Source organism: Odocoileus virginianus, chromosome 21 (assembly GCF_023699985.2).
Source record: "Odocoileus virginianus isolate 20LAN1187 ecotype Illinois chromosome 21, Ovbor_1.2, whole genome shotgun sequence".
Lineage (NCBI taxonomy): Eukaryota > Metazoa > Chordata > Mammalia > Artiodactyla > Cervidae > Odocoileus > Odocoileus virginianus.
The window spans coordinates 29848373-29872630 of record NC_069694.1 but is presented as its reverse complement, the minus strand read 5'-3'; the positions used below and the strand labels follow the sequence as shown (position 1 = coordinate 29872630).

The 24258-nt window shown below is 34.7% G+C and overlaps 1 protein-coding gene across 5 annotated transcripts in view; it reads right to left on the bottom strand.

Moving 5' to 3' along the window:
• Positions 1-24258, bottom strand: part of CCSER1 (coiled-coil serine rich protein 1) — a 1366600-nt gene that overhangs the window by 1101373 nt on the left and 240969 nt on the right. For all 5 annotated transcript variants that reach the window (XM_070452143.1, XM_070452146.1, XM_070452147.1 and 2 more), the window contains exon 4: positions 5721-5814. In XM_070452143.1, coding sequence (XP_070308244.1) covers positions 5721-5814 — 94 coding nt within the window. The remainder of the gene's footprint in view (positions 1-5720; positions 5815-24258) is intronic.

Below are 24258 nucleotides of genomic sequence, written 5' to 3'. Positions count from 1 at the left end.
TTTTGAATACACTGTCTTGGTTTGTCACAGCTTTTCTTCCAAGAAGCAAGCGTTTTTTCATTTTATGGCAGCAGTCACCATCCACAGAGATTTTGGAACCCAAGGAAATAAAATCTGTCCCTTTTCCCACTTTTTCTCCATCCATTTGGCATGAAATGATAGAAACAGATACCATGACCCTAGGTTTCTGAATGTTGAGTTTTATGACAGCTTTTCACTCTCCTCTTTCACAATAATTATTATGACTACAATAATAGCCATCTTTACCAAGCGCAAGTCACAAGCACAAAATGCAATAACCTGATGAAACAGAAATACAAATTCAAATGTATAAGTATATAAGCATTTATATGACACAAATTTGGAATCATACGATTCAAATTGTCATTCTCTCCTTTGTTTTTGCTATTCTGATATTTCATTGGTTGGCTAATATAAATATACCATTTATACTACAAGTAGTATATCTACCAATAATAATACTAAGTGAATATTATAATATGTATATTTATTATAAATTTTACTGGCCTTTAGAATGTCTCTTTGCATGTTAAATTACTTAATATGAAACAGTGTTAAATATATATATGTATAGAAAAAATGTTAGAAAGTTTTTAAATTACATATTTTCAAACTTTGTCCAGTAAAATAAATCTCTTAATTAAAAGTGTTTGATTTTCTGTTAAAAAAAAACCTTACTAATTTTTGTTTTTACTTTTTATATCCATTTTTATTCATTATACATATGCCCAAAGATGTCTATGTTTCAAATATAATTATTTTAATAGCTACTCATTGTACAGCTATTATCTGCTAATTACTGTAGCAAAAAAGACAACTGAACTTCTACACTTTCAACATATGATGATTTATCTAGTTTTTGCAAATTTAACCATCATTAATTGTATGTTAAACTGAATAAATTGTACACATGCCACATATGAAAATTATTCAAAATATTTGACTTAATATTTTAAAAACAAAAGTACTTTTCTGGTTTTTGACAAAATTCTCCTTGACCATTACAGTATGCTTTACTAGAAACTGCTATAAATTTTTAATAAAATCCTATAGTAAAAACTGAATGTTTTGTTCTAATAAAGTTTATTTAAAACCTCTAATGATTTTCAGTAATATAAGTAGTAGAATTTAATGGTATCATTATTTTAATTTTCAGAATTTTTGCATTTTATCATTATAAAATATCAATAATGAGTTTCTTATATTCTGAGATCTTTAATTATGTTGCTTTAAAAAGAAAACAAATTATATAAAACCAATTCAACCAAAAATTCTCTATGAGCTAATGTACACAAACAGATATTTGTGCCTTTTTTCATACCCTATAATGTGGCATGTGAAATAAAATAGGTCTTCAAAAGGTATTGTTTTGAGTAATATTAAAAAAACCCAAGTCATTTTAAGGACTGTCTCACTTATTAAAACTGTTCTTCAGATAAGCAAAGTAAACATTATTTATCTTCTGAACAATTTGGTTAACTCTGTTGATTCATAAGGTACTCCTGTTCTGGCCTCAACCAAGTTATCTACACCTTAAAGCAGATTCAGGAGATTCATCATATTTGTTTTATCATTTTTATAATAAACTAATGAAATACAATGCACTCATTATTTTATAAAAGATAAATTTATAAATGTTCATTTTTGTCCCCAAGCAAATAAATTAAGCTAACTCTTCTATATATTTAAGGCACCCTTTTCTCTTTATCATGGTTGCCTAACAAACACAGCTCAGATTGGTATGTTGCCTAATATTCAGTTTATTCAACTTGGTTTTACTTTTATTGTGAAAAATCTTTAAAAATACAGAAATAGAGGAAACATTACAATTAGTCAATGAAACTTTTACTCCAAGCTTTGATAATTTTGAATAATTTACCAACACTGTTTCCATCTATTCCCTCCTCCGTATTTGTTAGTAAACCAACTCTTGGATACCATATCATTTCAACCACGTTTTGAGTTTTCCTCAAAGAAAAATACTCAGCACCCAAATAATAAAAATAATTCTGTGATGATTATTCCTTCCCTACTCAAACTTCTCTGATAAACTCAGAAATATATATTTCACAGTGTCATATGTTTTGCAAAAAAGGTGTCACATTGCATTTGCCACTTTTAATCTATAATACCCTTCTTCTTTTTACCATGTCATTTCCTTGTTGAAAAATCCAGACCATGTGTCCTGTAGAATTCCCCATATTCTATATTTAGTTATTGGCAATCCCATCGTAACATTTTTACATTCCCTCTCCCCTCATCCCAATACTTCCTGTAAAATTATAGTTTAATTAAGAGACCTAAACAGATTTAAGTACTTGTGGGCAGGAGTGGTGTTGCTGTGTAGTTCTTTAGTCATTTCATTAAGAGAGACAAAATGTCTACTTGTTACACTTGCGCTAAAGCTAGCAGTCAATGACGTCAAATCAATCACTAAAAAGTCCTCCAGTAACAGTATATTTTCACAATCATGCTATGGCATATATAGACACCATAATGATTCTTTTTAATGACTGCTCAGTGTACCAGTATGTTCAACAAATGTCCTATCGAAGGACATCTGAGGTGTTTCCAATATTTTGCAATGAGTAGTTATTTACATATATTATTTTGTAAACTTCCAGTGTTTTACAATTAAATTTCTAGATGTTCGATAGTTGATCTAAAGGTAAATGTGTGTGAAGTTTTGGCAGATGTTGACAAAAAAGTATACATTGGCACCATGTGTAATTCTTTAAAATAAATACATAGGAATGGCAACGCTATATAAGGTATCTGCATAAAAGTAAAAAAATATATACATTTGTAAAATATCTGTCAAATCAAATCCAGGAATAATGTCTCAAGAAATGGTTATCTAAATTTACTGGCATTTAAGTTAAAAAAAATTGGCTTCTTTTTTATATTAGCCTAAAATCCTAACACCATACACAAAAACAAACTCAAAATGGACTAGAGACTTAAATGTAAGGCCAGAAACTATAAAGCTCTTAGAGGAAAACATAGGCAGTACACTCCTTGACATAAACCACAGCAAGATCCTCTTTGGCCCACCTCTGAGAGTAATGGAAATAAAAAAAAAATAAACAAATAGTACTTAATGAAACTTAAAACCTTGGGCACAGCAAAGGTAAGATTAAAAGACAACCCACAGAACAGAAGAAAATAATTGCCACTGAAACAACTGAAAAAGGATTAATATCCAACATATGTAAACAGTTCCTATAGCTCAATATCAGAAAAACAAACAGCCCAATAAAAAATGGTCAGAAGACCTAAACAGCTATTTCTCAAAAAAAGACATACAGATGGCTAATAAACACATGAAAAGATGCTCAATTATTAGAGAAATGCAAATCAAAACTACAACGAGCTATCATTTCTCATATCAGTCAGGATGGCCATCATCAAAAAATCTACAAAGAGGAAATGCCAGAGAGGATTTGGAGAAAAGGGAACCCTCTTGCACTGTTGAGCAGCATGTAAAAAAAATTGACACAGCCATTATGGAGAACAGTATGGAAATTCCTTTAAAAACAAGAAATAAGACTACCACCTGACCCAGCAATTCCATTACTGGCCATATACCCTGAGAAAACCATAACTGAAAATGGCACATGTACACCAATGTCCATAGCAGCTCTATTTACAATAGCAAGGAGACGGAAGCAGCCTAGATGCCCATCACAGAGAAATGGATGAAGAAGCTTATATAACACAAATGGAATATTACTCAACCATATAAAAAACAAATTTGAGTCAGTTCTAGTGAAGTTGATGAATCTAGAGTCTGTTATACAGAATGAAGCAGGAAAGATAGATTAAAAAATACTGCATATTAATGCATATATACAGAATCTAGAAAAATGGTATTGATGAACCTATTTGCAGGGAAGGAATGGAGACACAGATAAAGAGAACAGACTTATGGGCACAGTGGGGAAGGAGAGGGTGGGATGAATGGAGAAAGTATCACAGACATACACACATTCAGTTCAGTTCAGTCGCTCAGTCGTGTCTGACTCTCTACGACCCCATGGACCACAGCACTCCAGGCCTCCCTGTCCATCACCAACTCCCAGACTTTACTCAAACTCATGTCCATCGAGTTGGTGATGCTATCCAACCATCTCATCTTCTGTTGTCCCTTTCTGCTCCGGCCCCCAATCTTTCCAAGCATCAGGGTCTTTTCAAATGAGTCAGCTCTTTGCATCAGGTGGCCAAAGTATTGGAGTTTCGGCTTCAACATCAGTCCACCAATGAACACCCAGGACTGATCTCCTTTAGGATGGACTGGTTGGACCTCCTTGCAGTCCAAGGGACTCTCAAGAGTCTTCTCCAACACCACAGTTCAAAAGCATCAGTTTTTCGGCACTCAGCTTTCTTTATAGTCCAACTCTCACATCCATACATGACTACTGGAAAAACCATAGCCTTGACTAGACGGACCTTTGTTGGCAAAGTAATGTCTCTACTTTTTAATATGCCCTCTAGGTTGGTCATAACTTTCCTTCCAAGGAGTATGCACATTATCATATATTAAATAACTGGTGAGAAGTTGATATATAACACAGCGAGACAGTCTGGCACTCTGTGATGATCTAGAGGGGGAGGCTCAAGAGGGAGGTAATATATGTCTAATTACAGTTGATTTGCATTGTTGCACGGCAGAAACCATCACAACATTGTAAAGCAATGTTCTTCCAATTAAAAAGTAAATTAAAAAAATTAAAATGTTAAAAGTAAATTAAAACATTGTTTTGACAACTGTTATTATATATAACATACTGCATGAACAAAAATTCATGATAAAATATTATACCTGTAAAAAACCTTAGAGGTTATGTCTAATTCATAAAAGTTAAAAACATGGACAATAAATTCCAAGAGGTGGATTTTCTCATATGTATGCAGTAGGACTCAATATTTTGAAACTCTACTTTAATGTTCCTTCTGCTTTCACTTGAAAATGACTATATTCAAAGTATTTTTAGCATTAATAGAAAGTAAAACCTTGCCATTGTAGTCAAATATCTAAATATGACTGAATAATTAATCCCTATATCCTACTTCAAAAGCAGTAATTTTGTTATTGAAAATATTACACTTTACACCTTAATACAAATATAAATACAAATATATATAATGGGCTCCCTGCTTATTTAGCAAGAATTTGTTTATCTCACACTATATCTCTGTGTGTATATGTGTTTATGAGTGAGTGTTTTGGGTTTCTAGTGGTATTTACTAATTTTGAGGTCAATCCTACTGCATTAACTACCACAGTTATTACTGAGATGGCTAAGATTTGAAAGAGGAAACTTAGATCTACAAAACTTTCATTTGCTGATATCAAATAAGTGAAAAATAGGATTATATTATTGTTCCCTCTCTTTAAAAAAAGAAGATATTAACTTTTTTATTAAGTGTTTCATCAGAATTTCCCCCATGGAAACAGCTTTGTTTTATATTTTTTTCTTATTTAATAATTATCTTCCAACAGAACATATTTTCATAACAGATTATAAAATCAGCAGAATAATGTATCCAGGTTACCTACCATTCATCCTGCACATGGAATATACAAACTGGGGACTGAAAAGACTGAATGCAGCCTAAGACAATATTTAGCTGATCAAATGCAAGCTAAATGACTAATACCTGAGTTGTAAGAAATTGTGCATTTCCTCAATACTTACCTGAAGGATGAAGATTCTGTTCCTCTAAAAATTCTAAATCAAGCATTAGATCATCTTCATCCAGTTCACAAGAGCCCAAATTATTCAAAACATCCTGAAGAAAAAGCAAAATCAATAGTTAGAAACTAAAACACTGAGAAACTGAGGCAAATATCCACATTTAGTTGTCATGAAGTAAAAAAGAACTCAAACTTCGCAAAGAAATGCTTTAACTGAACCCCAGAAATTACTTGCTTATCTTACAAGCTTTAACATTATTAGCACAATAAAAATTTCAATAGTTATAAAAAATTTAACTCATTAAAAATGCATAAAGAGGTTTTTCAAATGTATAGAAGAGTGTGAATTAAACCTTTAGATATTTATCATACCAATCTGAGTAACAGTCTTCTAACACATTTAACAAATTATTTCTCAAACAGTTTTTTTAAACAGCACCAACTCTGAAATGTGTATTCCTCAAAGGGGGGATCCAGTTACTGTTTCCCAATCATTTGCTTTAGATTAGGAGGGATTAGCAGTAGAAATAAATATCAATTACATTAGAAATTAATTATTGAATTTTTATGTCATAAATATCAGAACTAGATCATGTTGCTTTTTCATCTTTTTTTTAAGAAGTCAAATAGTACAGCAAACTAGAAGGATATATTGAGAAATCTTGATGGAAACCAGTGATGGGCCGAGGGAGAAACTCCTGAAGGAGGGCTACATTCCTCATCTGTGTGTTTGTATATCGCTGGTCGAGACTATGTTAAGAAGCAACTTCCCTGATAGCTTAGACAGTGAAGAATCTGCCCACAACGCATGAGACCCAGGTTTGATCCCTTAGACAGGAAGATCCCCTAGGGAAGGGGATGGCTACCCAATCCAGTATTTTGGCCTGGAGAATTCCATGGACAGAGAAGCCTGGTGGGCTGCAATTCATGGGGATGTGAAGAATCGGACATAACTGAGCAACTCACACACACAAGTTAAGAAAAGTAAGAAATACCTCATACAGACGAGGATTAAAATAACAAAAGTAACAACAACAAAAGAACATCAAGAAGTACCACCTAAATGTTACATGATACCATAATATTCCAGATTACCTTTTCCATTGATTTGAATATTACCATTATTTATATTTAAAGAAGTATAATATTTGTTAAAGAAAGCCTGACAATGTTGTCAAATGGATACAAACACTTTAGTTCTTGGAATTAAATCAGGGATAATGAAGCTTTTAAATATACCACTCCTACTGTAAAAAAATTGAATTAACTATTATTAAATTTTAGAAACACATGTTATCTGTGAATAGAGCACAGTAGGTTCAAAGGTGATAAATATAACCAAATATATGTGCTTCTTTATATAAATGAAAGTTATAAGGGACAATTACTATACTGGATTCAATTGTATTATACTGTATCTGTATTAATTACAAGGGATCTAATAGTTTATAAATAAAATCAACTGTTTTTGAAAGCTCTATGATATAATGTGGCAAGGATAGCCCACTGAAAATAAGTTGCCTATTTATATAGCATCAAAGATATTATGATTACTAGTTCAGTTCAGTCACTCAGTCATGTACAACTCTTTACAACCACACGGACTGTAGTACACCAGGCTTCCCTGCCCAGCACCAAATCCTGGTGCTTACTCAAACTCATGCCCATCAAGTCAGCAATGCCACCCAACTAACTCAACCTCTGTTGTCCCCTTCTCCTCCCGCCTTCAATCTTTCCCAGCATCAGGGTCTTTTCCAATGAGTCAGTTCTTCGCATCAGGTGGCCAAAGTATTGGGGTTTCAACTTCAGCATCAGTCCTTCCAATGAATATTCAGGAATGATCTCAATTAGGAGAAGGACTCTCAAGGAAGTCTTCAGGCCAAGGGACTCTCAAGAGTCTTCTCCAACACCATGGTTCAAAAATATCAATTCTTCAGCACTCAGCTTTCTTTATACTCCAAGTCTCACATCCATACATGACTACTAGAAAAACCATAGCTTTGAAGTAATGTCTCTGCTTTTTAATATGCTGTCTAACTTTTCTTCCAAAGAGCAAACATCTTTTAATTTCATGGCTGCACTCACCATCTGCAGTGATTCTGGAGCCTAAAAAATAAAGTCTGTCACTGTTTCCACTGTTTCCCCATCTATTTGCCATGAAGTGATGGGACCAATGCCATGATCTTAGTTTACTGAATGTTAAGTTTAAGCCAACTTCTTCACTCTCCTCTTTCACTTTCATCAAGAGGCTCTTTAGCTCTTCTTCGATTTCTGCCATAAGGGTGGTGTCATCTGCGTATCTGAGGTTATTGATGTTTCTCCCGGCAATCTTGATTCTAGCTTGTGCTTCATCCAACCCAGCATTTCTCATAATGTACTCTGCATAAAAGTTAAATAATCAGGGTGACAAAATGCAGCCTTGATGCACTCCTTTCCCTATTTGGAACCAGTTGTTCCATGTCCAGTTCTAACTGCTGCTTCTTGACCTGCATACAGATTTCTCAGGAGGCAGAGCAGGTGGTCTGATATTCCCATCTCTTGAAGAATTTCCACAGTTTGTGGTGATCCACACACTCAGAGGCTTTGGCATTGTCAATAAAGCAGAAATATATGTTTCTCTGGAACTCTCTTGGTTTTGTGATGATCCCACGGATGCTGGTAATTTGATCTCTGGTTCCTCTGCCTTTTCTAAATTCAGCTCGAACATCTGGAAGTTCTTGGTTCACGTATGTTGAAGCCTCACTTGGAGAATTTTGAGCATTGCTTTGCTAGCATGTGAGATGAATGCAATTGTGAGGTAGTTTGAATATTCTTTGGCATTACCCTTCTTTGAGATTGGAATGAAAACAAGACTAGGAACTGACTGTGGCTCAGATCATGAACTCTTCATTGGCAAATTCAGACTTAAATTGAAGAAAGTAGGGAAAACCACTAGACCATTCAGGTATGACCTAAATCAAATCCCTTACGATTATACAGTGGAGATGATGAATAGATTCAAGGGATTAGACCTGATAGAGTGCCTGAAGAACTATGGACAGAAGTTCGTGACATTGTACAGGAGGCAGTGATCAACACCACCCCCAAGAAAAAGAAATGCAAAAAGGCAAAATGGTTGCCTGAGGAGGCCTTAAAAATAGTTGAGAAAAGAAGAGAAGCTACAGGCAAAGGAGAAAAGGAAAGATATGCCCATTTGAATGCAGAGTTCCAGAGAATACCAAGGAGAGATAAGAAAGCCTTCCTCAGTGATCAATACAAAAAAATAGAGGAAAAGAGTAGAATGGCAGAGACTAGAGATCTCTTCAAGAAAAATACAAATATAGCAACACAAGCTGCTATTCTCAAAAATGCAAAACCAAATACTGGAACAACAAAAGAAACATAACTGAAGTTGATTGTGGAAAATTAAAAGTTTATAAAAAGAGCTATTACAAGGATACTATATTTCTAAGGCCTATTGCACAATATTCAAATAAGAGAATTTTAACCAAGTAGTCAAGAATACATTGGTTTAAAAATTGTTTAATGATGAAGGTATAGTAATTGATACAGCTTCAAGTTAGCCCTAATAATTTTATACTTCTATTTTGAATTTCATTGACCAATATTATGGTCTTAATTGTTTTCATCCAAATCATTTTATTTTCAAGCTAAGGATAGATTATCAACTGTCAAATTCAAAGTAGGGTTGAATCCTAGTACCTTGGAAAGTGATTATTTTTGAAGATAGTACCATTAAAGAAGAAGCTACAGTTAAATCAACTCACAAGTATGGGCCCTAATACAATATGACTGGTGTTCTTATCGGAAATATTAGGACAGACGAGAAAGCCAGAGGGACAGCAGGACACAGGAAGAAGGCAGCCATCTGCAAGCCAAGCAAAGAGACTTCAGGAGAATCCAAACCTGCCTACACTGTGATCTTGGATGCCCAGCCACCAGAACTATAAGAAAACACATTTCTGCCGTTTAAGCCACCCAGTTGTGGTTATTTTTTTTATGGCAGCCCCAGCACGTTTACACAGCCAACAACATTTAGAAAACAATGGAGATTAGAACAAAGGAAATAAATGCATGGCTGGCATATAATTTTGTGTTATGCTACATAAGGACATCTTTCTCAATGTAAGCTTCTATGTTTTGCATGGCATTTCTCCCTTAAATTTGAAATTACTTCATTTGATCTTCCAGCTATAGAAGAAGATACCAGGTTCTTAAATAGGCCAAAATTCCTGTACTTGGTGGATGGTCCAAGCAAGATGGGTATTTTGTCCAAACTTGCTGATGACAGCCCTTTCAGAAAAATGAGCAGCATTTCTGTTCCATGTTAGATATTACAAGGTGTGCATCACAGGGACCCTGGACTTCACTGCATGGTTAAGACCAGACTAAGTTTACTGGAAAAATGTCAAGTGTTACATTAGTAGGTCTTCTGGTTTTTGGTTCTAGCAATTCCTGAGGTCCAGAAGCATACATGATCTTTTCAAGGTTGAACTGTTCAACACTATTTTGGATCTGATGGTTGATAATCTATCCTCAGCTTGAAAATAAAGTTATAAAACATTTTATTTTTGTAACAAGGAATTATTTAAAAACTCTACCACTGTTATAGCAACATTTAATTTAAGGAAGAAACACCAGCAAAGTGAGCAAATTAAATTTGGAAAATTCGCTACATTGTTTTGATTTTATTCTCATTTAGGAGGTGACCCTTGACATTTGGACTAGCAGGCTGGTCCATCACTGGTCTAGAGGAAGTGTTCTTTAATCTGCTTATTCTAAATTGCCTTGCTTTGATATCTTGCTTACAAAGCAACTTTCTTATTAATGTAGTAGAGTCTTTGAAGTTGGTGAAACATAAGAAAAGGAGAGCAGATGTAACAACATGATGTTACAGAAGGAAAATCAATGTGAACTTACAGACCTAAAAGAGGTATCTTTTCAGATGTCTCCTTAAAAGAGACCAATAATAGCAACGGTACGTTTGCCAACACTTAAGGACACTCTAGATAATTGTTACCCAATATCCACCAACAAAAAAGAACCAGGGCTCCTTAATTACTAGGGAAATAAAAAGAAGGAAAGAGAAAATATATAATAGTTTTGGATCATTCTTTGGTTGCCAGAAAACAAGCATTTGTTTAAAACAAAAAAATCAGGGGCAGTTTTGAAAGGCTAATGAAAGTGAAAGTCGCTCAGTTATGTCTGATTCTTTGTGACCCCATGGACTAGACAGTCCATGGAATTCTCCAGGCCAGAATACTGGAGTGGGTAGCCTTTCCCTTCTCCAGGGGATCTTCCCAACCCAGGGATCAATCCCAGGTCTCCCGCATTGCAGGCGAATTCTTTACCAGCTGAACCACAAGGGAAGCACAAAGAATGCAAATTCCTGGTATGAACACATCTGTAACCAGTTTTAGAATAATCATATCGATTTACTCTGGAATCATGGTAATATCTGCAGGAGGAAATGGCAAGCCGCTCCAGTATTCTTGCCTAGAAAATTTCATGGACCAAGGAGCCTGGCAGGCTACAGTCCATGGGGTTGCAAAGAGTCAGATGAGACTAAGCCCAGCACAGCACAGCATGTTAATATGTACAGTTAAGTGGCTAAAGCATTTAAGATAAATTGATTTACTATGCTTGGTATGTGAAAATAAAACACTGAGAAGAATTTGATGATACAAAAACTAAACCAATGTTTAAAGGCCATGCGAAATTTTATTCATATTCTTATTTATTTTCTATGTAAGATTTATGGTTCCTATGAGAAGAGTGATTGTTTAATTGTAAGGAAATGCTAATTTTTAAATTAAATTCATAATATTAATAAATTAGATATTAAATCAAGCACAATTATTACTAAGTATTCCCTAAGCAGACATTTAAAAATCTGTCAACAATACTAATTACTCATGAAATCTCCCAAATGACTTTAAGCCATTAAGAGCAAACTAAATAGATATTAATGAAGTAATTCAAAATCAATTTTCTAAACTCTAGGGATTTAACAATGAACTAAGGAGGTGTGTTTTCTTTCCTCACAGAACTTAGAGATAACGAGATTCTAATAAAAAAAATCAATCTTTTTTATAAATAAAGTAGGTATCATCATTTATAAATCAATTTCTTGTAATTCATTACTGTGAATTAATTTTCCAGAGCCTACTTGTTATTGAATAAAAATAAAACTGAATGTCTAAAGCTAGTGTTGAAAAGACAAGCTCCAAATAGTCTATTAATACGTAACTATTCCATAAGGCCCATTTTATGACCTTTTGGCCTTGTCTCTTCATTGCAATAAAGATAATTATGATCCTGTGAAAAATAAAGGAAGCTGGGACATGTTACTACACAACGAAGTGTTGCTTATAAGATAAATCATTCTGTCAAAGAAAATTACTAAGACACTCTCTACTTGTGGTTTTATAAACATGTTACTAATTGCATTTCTATACTGTTATATTTTAGATAAACAACTTTCCAAGAAGCCTTAAAGTATCTAAAAGGCAAGATATGAGATGCTCTAGACTTCAATACTTTTTCATGTAATATTTAATGACACAGCAGAACTGCTCTGATCATTTGGTCTAAATGTAAAGAGAATTTTTCAAACTCATAAGGGATAATCAATCTAGTTTACATTCTTCGATTCATTTTCCATTATGATCAGGTGATACTAGGTTATAAGTTTCATTCTCTACTAACCTAAATATAGAAGCTTCCATAAAATGACTAATAAGAGAGTATTTTATTATTGAAAATGTGTGATGTAGCTATTACAGATCTTCAGTGAAATGCACCTGTCTAAAATACATTCTGCAACTGGCTTTACAATTAATTACATTGGCTGTTTTACCTCGGGGAAATAAGATAAAGACAAATAACTTGATATATGCTTTCAAATAATTTGTAATATCCCAGAAAGATAATTACATGAACAGTAAAAAATGAGAGACATAAAAGGGACAAGATACACATATCATCCAAAGCAGATGTCAGAACAGGGCTGGGTATATAAAATTTCATGAGGGCATGGCAACCCTCTCCAGTATTCTTGCCTGGGAAATCCCATGGACAGAGGAGCCTGGTGGGCTACAGTCCATAGGGTTGCAAAGAGTTGAACACAACTGAAGTGACTTATGTATGCATGCATACAATTTTATAAAAGCTGAGTTTTGCATATCCATACATGCAGTGGAAAAGAAAATAATATGCCAAAACATATGTGCATATATATATACACAATTATATAATTTCACTGTTATACTTTCACTGTTCACTGTTAACAGTGAAGTAACTGTTTCACTAATTACTACTCCAGGGAGTTATTTGGTTTTTATTTCCTGATTGGGTAAATGAAGCATTTGCTGTTGTTCTTTGGTTGCTAAGTAGTGTCCAACTCTTCTGCAACCCCATGGATTGTCACCCATCGGGCTCCCCTGTCCATAGAATTTCCCAGGCAAGAATATTCACTCACTTTAACAGAGTTACCTTTACCTCTCAACATGGTAGGCACAGAGTATTTTCAAAGACAGCTTGCTTTCTGCTAGGTCCTGTTTAATCTTATAGATTTTTATATATCAAAATATAGTTTTAATAAATATTTTCAAAAATTTGTCTTAATTCTATCAGCCCTTACTTGTGAGACTTCCCCACTATACGTTCAAAAAAATACATTTTGCAAATATGAATGACAAATGTATATAATTCACTAAAATGATATATTGGCATTATAAATACAAGCAAAGGATAATATTTTATTTTGATTACTGTGCTTTTTATTTCTGTATAAAAAGTTAGCAAACTGAGATTCTTAAAGCTATGAGTGGCTAACTCTTAAGAGACCAGAGTTGCTAACTCTATTCTTTATATTAATAGAAGGTAAATGATTTTATATTATTCAGGCAATACAGTACTAAAGTATCATGTTATAACATTACACTTTTTAGGAAAAGTTAACACTTATATAAATTAATATATCCATAGATTTCATATCTATTTTAAACCAGTATCTGAATTTGTACAAAAGTTTAAAGATTGAAGGTTTTCATTTTCAGAAGAGGAGAACAGCAAACAAGGGAAGGGAATGACAGAGGATAAGATAGATGGATGGCATTACTCACTCAATGCACATGAGTTTGAGCAAACTCAGGAAGACAGTGAATGACAGGGAAGCCTGGTGTGCTGCAGTTCATGGGGTTGCAAAGAGTCAGACATAGCAACTGAACAACAACAATGCAAGGGAATAAATTAAAAGTAACTTTTATTATTCAGTAATAAAAATAGAAATACAAATAGAAAACTAGTGAGTATAAAAATATAATTAGCAAATGCAGTTTTTTCTTGTCATCATTTATGGCATGGAGGAAAATAAATAATGTCTTTGGGATTCTATTTTCATAAAAAAAGAAAACAAATGTTACAGATGCCATCTCCTTGATTTCACATTTCACTATGTGAGTTTGCATCACTCTTCAATAAAGCAACAGAAATAAATAATTATCAAATATTTGTAACTGTAATGAAAGCAAGATCCACTCAGTAAAATACCACAATTAAATTATGTGTAACTGACTTAAGATGAATATGGTAACATGAAAAAGAATGCTATCACAATTAAAATTCTTGGAAATCTAGTATTTTTAAAATATATGTTACAAAAAATAAAAATAAAAAAAATAAAATAAAATATATGTTACAGAGAAATCATTATTTCTAGCCTTCATTCTTCTTTGTGCACTAGGAAACAGTTAAGAACGGTATTTCATTATTTTGTAATTGATGTTAAGGTCAACCTTTTGCCAAGAACCATTCCAGTTCTTTAACTTTCACTTTTAATTCTTTCCACACACTACTCTGAGATTACTTTCATTAAAGTAATCAATCATTTATATATATTCCTTTGTCATCTAATACAGGAAAAGATGATAAAGGTATGTGCCTACAGAACAAATATTATTAATCATTTCATTTTAATTCAAAACCCAATGATCTTGGACATTTCTGGTGGTTCAGTGGTTAAGACTCTGCTCCCAATGCAGAGGGCCAGGGTTTTATCCCTAGTTGGGGAACTAGACCCCACATATTGCAATTAAGAGTTCACATGCTAAACCCTCACTTCTACTTATGCGCAGGCTCATGAAAGAATTCAAAATGGACAGAAATCATATGAAGTGTGAACAATGTTTGAAAGAAGCTTTGTTTCCCTCTAAGAATAATCACCTTCCTTCTGTCAGGGAGCCTGTGGTCATTTTTTTGTTACTGGTAGCTCAATATAATCCCCCAATATGTTTTTATTGTATTTCATGTGATTAAAAGGGTGTGATTATTTTGCAAAACACTAGGAAAAAAAAAGCTTGCATGCTGCAACTAAGACCCAGCACAGCCAAATAAACATATAAGCATTTAAAACAAAACAAAACTCAACAATATGAGCTCTATCTACCTATCCAAAATTGCTTCCTGAAAAATTATTAATAAAACTAAACATAATTATTATTTTCTGAAAATGCCATTTGCATTGAGTCTATTTTCTTTCCCCAAATACCTAAAGAGCAAATACAAAGTAACATATTTATATTTTATTATATCACAGACAATTTTTTTATAACATTACTTACAAAAGGGTCTAAAACATGCCTTTTGCTAATGATAGGAAAGTTTAAAAGTCTTTCTCTTAAAAATTCCCTTTATGTGCAATATATCCTGGTTTTCATGGAATATTTGTTGTTGTTCTTCAGTCGCTCAGTCATGTCCTACTCTTTGCAACCCCATGGACTGAAGCGTGCCAGGCTTCATGTAACATAAGACCACCAATTACACCTACACCTAAGCAGAGTACATTTGCCCAAAGAATATCAACTATTCATTGTACTTCCTATTGGAGAAAAACATCTATGACTCAGTGCCACATCTGAGTAGAGAGTTCTTGTTTTCTCAGAATCTCTAATGTTGTATCATTATAATATATGGGAAGAGTTGACTCATTGGAAAAGACCCTGATGCTGGGAGGGATTGGGGGCAAGAGGAGAAGGGGACGACAGAGGATGAGATGGCTGGATGGCATCACTGACTCGATGGACATGAGTTTGAGTCAACTCCGGGAGTTGGTGATGGACAGGGAGGCCTGGCGTGCTGAGATTCATGGGGTCGCAAAGAGTCAGACACGACTGAGCGACTGAACTGAACTGAATAATATCTTATGATGCTATTGATATAATAATATCTCAATTAACTGGGGATGAGATATCTTACTGTCAAGCTATTTTGATGACAAATAATGTACTTTTTGAACATTTATTTTTTTTTAACTATCTGATGTTTTGGGGAAAAAATGAATTATCCAGAAAAAGAATTCATGTGTAACAGTGAGGAAATTTTTAAGAATGCTTAATCGCTAGCCCTACACAAGGTTTAGTTTTCTAAGAATTTCTTAGGTGTACGTAAAGATGTGGTAAAGAATCCGCCTCCAAGCAGAAAATGCAAGAGACACTGGCTTGATCCATGGGTTTCAAAGATTCCTTGTAATAGAAGGAATGGCAACCAGTTTCAGTATTCTTTTTTTTTTAATTTTTTTAAATTAATTTATTTTACTTTACAACATTGTATTGGTTTTGCAATACATTGACTTGAATACGCCATGGGTGTACATGTGTTTCCCATCCTTAACCCCCCTCCCACCTCCCTCCCCATCCCATCCCTCTGTAAAATCCCATGGACAGAGGAGCCGGGAGGGGTAAGTCCATGGGGTCACAAAGAGTCAGACAACAATTATTTTCATATACAAATGATCCTTCACTATGCTGTTTGATAATGTTAAAAAAAACTCTAATCTTTCAAATTGTCCTTGATATTTTCTTTCTTCTATGCAGCTGCAAGTTGAACCAAATTTATTTTATTTACACTTCCCTCAAAGTTCAACTAACATTCTATTTCTTTACGAAGACTTCCTCGTCTTCATGTGGTTAACATTAATTTACTAACTTTAATTACTAACATTAATTTCTTCCCAAGTGGTTTGTAATAGTTCTTCTATTTGCATCCTTAAAGTAAATATGGTGCAATTATTCTCCCTCTGCAGTTCCTACAGTACTTAACACAGTCCTGAAAATATCAATAATTTAACAAAGTCAATAATTATTTATTGATAACCATCAATATGTCAGGCTTCCCCAGTGGTTCAGTGGTAAAGAATCAGCCTGTAATGCAAGAACCACAGGAGACCAGGGTTTCATGCCTGGTTCAGGAAGATCCCCTGGAGGAAGGCATGGCAGCCCACTCCAGCACTCTTGCCTGGAGAATCCTACAGACAGAGGAGCCTGGATGCTACAGTAGAGAGGGTCACAAAAAGTGGCACATGACTGAAGCGACTTAGTACCCACGCACACACATCAATATGTCAGGTACAGGGCAAGTAACACACTGTCTTCAATTTTAAACTTGTTAAATAGAACAGTATAGTACACAAATTAGAGCATTTTCTGGATTAATGAGAAACCCATAGTTATTTTAATACTTTTATATTTCATGTGTTCAAAGTAGCACATTGTCACTATGTTGGGAAGCAATATAATTCGACTTACAAAATTATTTCATATTAATGTACTTTGTATTAAGGTACAAAGAAACACAACTGAACAAGCAGAAGTGGTACACCACAAGCAACTGCAGACTACCTCTTTTTTTCCTTATAAAATGAGAGCTTTCTATTCGAAAAATTAAATTTATATTCTTTTAAGTTATAATAAAAAGAATTATATTTTAACAACTAAAATAAAAACAGTGCTACATGCTATGAGAGAAAGAAGGACAAATATTTCATCAATATTAATATATGAACATAATCAGGTTCAAAGTGCTTTATCATCAAATTTCTTTAGTGCTTAAATACCCACAGTGATCTATAAAAATATATAGGCCCATTGCTTGGTCTTTGAAAAATTAAGTTTAAAAAACACAATATTGACTTGTACTCTATAATAAAACATAAAGTTACAAAATAAATATATTCATAAATATCAAATATATATCCATATTAATTTCATCTAAATTACAGAAACAAGAAACTATCACTAAGCTATAAATCAGAAAAAACATTTGCAGGTAGATGAGAGTCAAGACAGAATAGAATTGGTTCACTTCTTTGTTTTGGTGTTATTTGCCAACTATATAAAGATTATCAAATCAATTTATCCCTCTGATTAGATTAATACATAATTTAGAAAAAAAATTTAGTTTACCATTTGCAAAATTAAAGACAAAATTGGAATATTTTACCTTGCCCAGCCATTCACACATCAGTTTTTACTACATAGAGTTGAACTATAAAGAAATTCTAAGTAAATGAAGTGCTTTACAATCAACAGAAATCTAGTGCAATATTCAAAATCCACTGATAAAAGTCAATCAATTCAACTTAATTAATGTATAAGTTAATGTAATTTATATTACAATGACTTGAGGTACATAAATAGTGATAACTTATTAAAGAAAAATGTTTAGAGAAACTAAACAAATTAAATTTTAATGAAATTATAGTTGCTTTATAATACAATATTACTATAAGCCTTTTATTCCTGTGGAAACTCATTTTCTTTTCATTATTATGATTACAAATTAAGATTTATTTTTATGACCATTATCCCAAAATGTATTCACTAAGTGCATTTTCCCATTTGTTTCCTTCATAACAACAATTTCATTACATTTGTGGAATAAAACAATCATTATTAATTCCACGTATACCATGATATATTCTGGGATAAAAATATAAAAAAAATCCTCTTGATGCAATTGCATCTTAATTTATTTTCATTTTGTAAAAGTCACACCAATATATAATGCAAGTAAACATGAAATCAGCCTTTGTATTTTTACGAAGCTATTGCTTTCATCATCTTCCTATAAAATATATCATCGATTCTAAAAGACTCAAACTCTTTGAATTTGTTTCATAAATTTGAGAAAAGTCTTGGAGAATAAAGAAAGCAAAAGTCTTATATATCTTAGAATGAATAACTCCAAGTTATTCAGGATATTAAAATGAAGTCCTACCTGACAATTGCTTTCTGCTCTAATTATCATTTTCTCACTTCAGCTTCATCATAAGTTTGCCCTAAGAAATATTTCTTATTGCTAATTGCTTTCTGAAACATTCAGAATGCTTACCAGATCTACAAACACTTTTATTATCACTCTGAGAATATCTCTCATTCATATAACCATGCCAAATATATGTCAGTTTCTGCAGAAACTTAAATTTTCATTTCTACACAGGTTTTCATCACACCATCTTAACTCTACCACACCAGTCCTCCTCATTGTATCAAGTAAATGGCTCCTCTTTCATACATTATTTTCTCCCCTTTCCCTATATTAAAATTTTTCTATCTTTTATACTACCATGAATTATGTGGGAAAGCATTTCAATTGCTGATACCCAAGAAACTTGACAAGTTCCTTCGAGTGTGCTTCACAAGATTATCTGACTTAAAGGAAAGATTTCTTTTGTTTCATACCCCCCTATCTTCATATTTCTCATAAAAACTTTCTCATTAACCTTCATATAACAGACCCCCTTGCAGTTATGTTATAGTCATGTACTAGATTTTGACCTTAAAACCATCCTGTACAAACCTCCAAAACTATCTCCCTCTGCCTAGGTAACCCAGAAATCTACACATTAAGATGACAAGAATACAAAATGAAGAGAATCTTTGAATCATAACATGAAGGAAAGGTGCCCTGGAGAGTTGCCAGACCCTCTCTGTGAGTAAGAAATACATTTGTGTTGTATTTAAGCCATTAAGATTTTTCATGGTTTATTTTTTAGTACCTCATAGCCCAGTCTATACAAATTAATAAAGTCTCATTCTTTTACTCATTTCATATCTCCTTATCTTACAATTTTAGGTTTTGTAATTTCCTAATAATTGTTCACCTATAATGGACTTTAAATAGCCTTGCTTTCCTATAATTTACCAGGTCTCTATTACTTTCTATTATTGGCAATATTGAGTATCATACTGGCAAAATACTTTATGCACTGTTTCCTTAAGTGTTATATACTGTGTTTTCCTGGTAGCTCAGTCAGTAAAGAATCTGCCTAAAATGCAGAAGACAGCCTACAGTGTAGGAGACCAGGGTACAATCTCTAGTTTGGAAAAATCCCTGAGAAAGAAAAGGCAAGCCACTCCTGTATTCTTGCCTGGGAAATCTCATGAACAGAGGAGCCTGGTAGGCTATAGTTCATGGAGTTGAAAGAGTTGGACATAACTTAGTGACTAAACCACCACCAGCAGCAGTTAAAATCGTGCTTCCTTTATCTAGGGTGAAACAGATAACCAGCCCAGGTTGGGTACATGAGACAAGTGCTCTGGCCTGGTGCACTGGGAAGACCCAGAGGGATCGGGTGGAGAGGGAGGTGGGAGGGGGGACTGGGATGGGGAATACATGTAAATCCATGGCTAATTCATTTCAATGTATAACAAAAACTACTGTAATGATGTAAAGTAATTAGCCTCCAACTAATAAATGGAAAAAAAAAATCGTGCTTCCTGGGTATACTGTGTTTTAAATTATAAAAGCAACTTTTTCTTTCTCTTTGAGTGTGTGTGTGTGTTCAGTTGCTTAGCCATGTTCAACTCTTTGCAGCTCTATGGAGTATAGAATGCCAGGCACCTCCATCCACATAATTTTCCAGGAGAGAATACTGAGGTGGGTTGCCATTTCCTACTCCAGGGGATCTTTGCAATCCACGGGTCAAAACCAGTTTCTTGCATCTCCTGCAGTGGCAGGATTCATTACCACTAGCAGCACCTTTTATGTGATAGGTGATGGAAGCAGTCCAATGCTGTGAAGAACAATACTGCAGAGGAACCTGGAATGTCAGGTCCATGAATCAAGGTAAGTTGGAAGTGGTTGGCAAGAGTGAACATCAACATTTTAGGAATCAGTGAACTAAAATGGACAAATTTAATTCAGATGACCATGACTTTCACTTTTCACTTTCATGCACTGGAGAAGGAAATGGCAACCCACTCCAGTATTCTTGCCTGGAGTATGCCAAGGAAGAGGGGAGCCTGGTGGGTTGCTGTCTATGGGGTCGCAGAGTCGCATATGACTGAAGCAACTTAGCAGCAGCATATCTATTATTGCGGGCAAGAATCTCTTAGAAGAAATGCAGTAGCCCTCATAAAAAAAAAAAAAAAAAAAAAGATTCCAAAATGCAATACTTGGGTGCATTCTCAAAAATGACAGAATGATCTCTGTTCATCGGCAGATCATTCTAAATCACAATAATCGAAGTCTATGCTTCAACCACTAATGCCAAAAAAGGTGAAGTTTAATGGTTCTATGACTGAATAAGACCTTTTAGAAATAACACCAAAAAAGACATCCTTTTCATCATAGGGGACTGGAATGCAAAAGTAGGAAGTCAAGAGATACCTGGAGTAATGGGCAAGTTTGGCCGTTGAGTACAAATGAAGCAGGGCAAAAGCTAACAGAGTTTTCCCAAGAGAACACGCTGGTTGTAGAAAACACCCTCTTCCAACATCACAACAGATGACTCTACATATGGTCAATACTGACCATGGTATTGACCAGATGGTCAATACCGAAATCAGACTGATTATATTCGTTGCAGCCAAAGATGGAGAAGCTCTACACAATCAGCAAAAACAAGACTGGGAGCTGACTGTGGCTCAGATCATGAACTCCTTATTGCAAAATTCAGGTTTAAATTGAAGAAGCTAGGAAAAAACTAGACCACTTAGGAATGACCTAAATCAAATCCCTTACAATTATATAGTGGAAGTGTCAAATAGATTCAAGTGATTAGATCTGATAGAGTGCCTAAAGAACTAAAAGAACTACAGACGAAGGTTTGTAACACTGTACAAGGAAACCTTACAAACAGCTGGGAAGAGAAGTGAAAGGCAAAGAAGAAAAAGAAAGATACATCTATCTGAATGCAGAGTTCCAATGAATAGTAAGGAGAGATAAGATAGCCTTCCTAAGTGATCAAAGCAAAGAAATAGAGGAAAACAATGGAATGAGAAAGACTAGAGATATCCTCAAGAAAATCAGAGATACCAAGGGACTATTTCATGCAAAGATGGGCACAATAAAGGATGGAAATGGTACAGACATAATAGAGGCAGAAGATATTAAGAAGAGATGGCAAGAATACACAGAAGAACTATACCAAAAAAAAAAAATGATCTTAATGACCCGGATAACCTTGACAGTGTGATCAGTCACCTACAGCCAGACATCCTGGAGTGCAAAGTCAAGTGGGCCTGAGGAAGCATCACTATGAACAAAGCTAGTGGAGGTGATGGAATCCCAGTTGAGCTTTTTCAAATCCAAAAAGATGATGCTGAAAAATCCTGCACTCAATATGCTGCACTCAAATTTGGAAAACTCAGCAGTGGCCACAGGACCAGAAAAGGTCCATTTTCATTCCAGTCCCAAAGAAAGGCAATGCCAAAGAATGTTCAAACTACTGCACAATTGCACTCAAATCACATGCTAGCAAAGTAATGCTCAAAATTCTCCAAGCCAGGCTTCAACAGTACATGAACCAAGAACTTCCAGATATTCAAGCTGGATTTAGAAAAAGCAGAGGAACTAGAGATCAAATTGTCCACATTTGCTGGATCATAGAAAAAGGAAGAGAGTTCCAGAAATACATCTAATTCTGCTTCACTGACTACAATAAAGCCTTTGAGTACATGGATCACAACGAAGTGTGGAAAATTCTTAAAGAAGCAGAAATACCAGACTACCTTACCAGCTTCCTGAGAAATCTGTATTGAGGTCAAAAAGCAACAGATACAACCAGACATGAAACAATAGACTGGTTCCAAATTGCGAAAGGAGTACGTCAAGGCTGTATGTTGTCACCTTGCTTATTTAACTTACATGCAGAGTACATCATGAGAAATGCCAGGCTGGATAAAGCACAAGCTGGAATCCAGACTGCTGGGAGAAATATCAATAACCTCAGATATGCAGATGACACTACTCTTATGGCAGAAAGGAAAGAGAAACTTAAGAGCCTCTTGATGAAAATGAAAGAGGAGAGTGAAAAAGTTGGCTTAAAACTCAACATTCAAAAAATGAAGATCACAGCTTCCAGTCCCATCACTTCATGGCAAATAGATGGGGAAACAATGGAAACTGTGAGAGACTTTATTTTGGGGGGCTCCAAAATCACTGCAGATAGTGACTGCAGCCATGGAGTTTAAAAAGCTTGCTCCCTAGAAGAAAAGCTATGACAAACCTAGACAGTGTTTTAAAAAGCAAAGACATTACTTTGCCAACAAAGGTCCATAAAGTCAAAACTATGGTTTTTCCAGTAGTCATGTATGGATGTGAGAGTTGGACCATAAAGACAGCTGAGCACCAACAAATTGATGCTTTTGAACTGTGGTGTTGGGAGAAGACTCTTGACAGTCCCTTGGACTGCAAGGAGATCAAACCAGTCAATCCTAAAGGAAATCCCTGAATATTCATTGGAAGGACTGATGCTGAAGCTGAAACTCCAATACTTTGGCTACCTGATGCAAAGAAGTGACTCACTGGAACAAACCCTGATGCTGGGAAATACTGAAGGCAGGAGAAGGGGACGACAAGAGGATGAGATGGCTGGATGGCATCACCGACTCAATGGACGTGAGTCCCAGCTCTCTGGGAGCTGGTGATGAACAGGGAAGACTGGTGTGCTGCCGTCCATGATGTCACAAAGAGCCAGACATGACTGAGCGACTTAACTGACTGAGCACCACCTGAAGCCCCTTTCTTTTACTTAGCTTATTTTAAAAGATGTTCATAATCACTGAAACATGTGGCAAGAACAAAGTTCAGTTCAGTTGCTCAGTGGTGTCCAACTTTTGCAACCCCATGAATCGCAGCACGCCAGGCCTCCCTGTCCATCACCAACTCTCGGAGTTTACTCAAACTAATGCCCATCGAGTCAGTGATGCCATCCAGCCATCTCATCCTCTGTCATCCCCTTCTCCTCCTACCCCCAATCCCTCCCAGCATCAGGGTCTTTTCAAATGAGTCAACTCTTCGCATCAGGTGGCCAAAGTACTGCAGTTTCAGCTTCAGCATCAGTCCTTCCAATGAACACCCAGGACTGATCTCCTTTAGGAGAGAACAAAGTTACTATATGTTAAATTTATACAATCTATTGCTTTTCTTATAGACTTATATTCCTTAAAGGAATATAGATTCATTAGCACAAGAATCAAGTCTCTCTTGAAATACCACCAAATATGTCCTGTAAATCATGATATAGTATTTTGGTAATAACAGTAGCTTAGACAATTATGCCTGATAACAGATCCCAATTTTCCATACTGAAATATTTCTTAGTTTACTCTGCATCTCTAAGCTACAAAATAAAGATCCAGTATCTTAGGCATATTTGGGATATCAAAGAGTTGAGAATTAAATGAACTTATGGCCTTCCTGCTGTTTTGCTCCATTCTTAAAGTATAATTTGCCAAAGCCACTGAGAATACAAA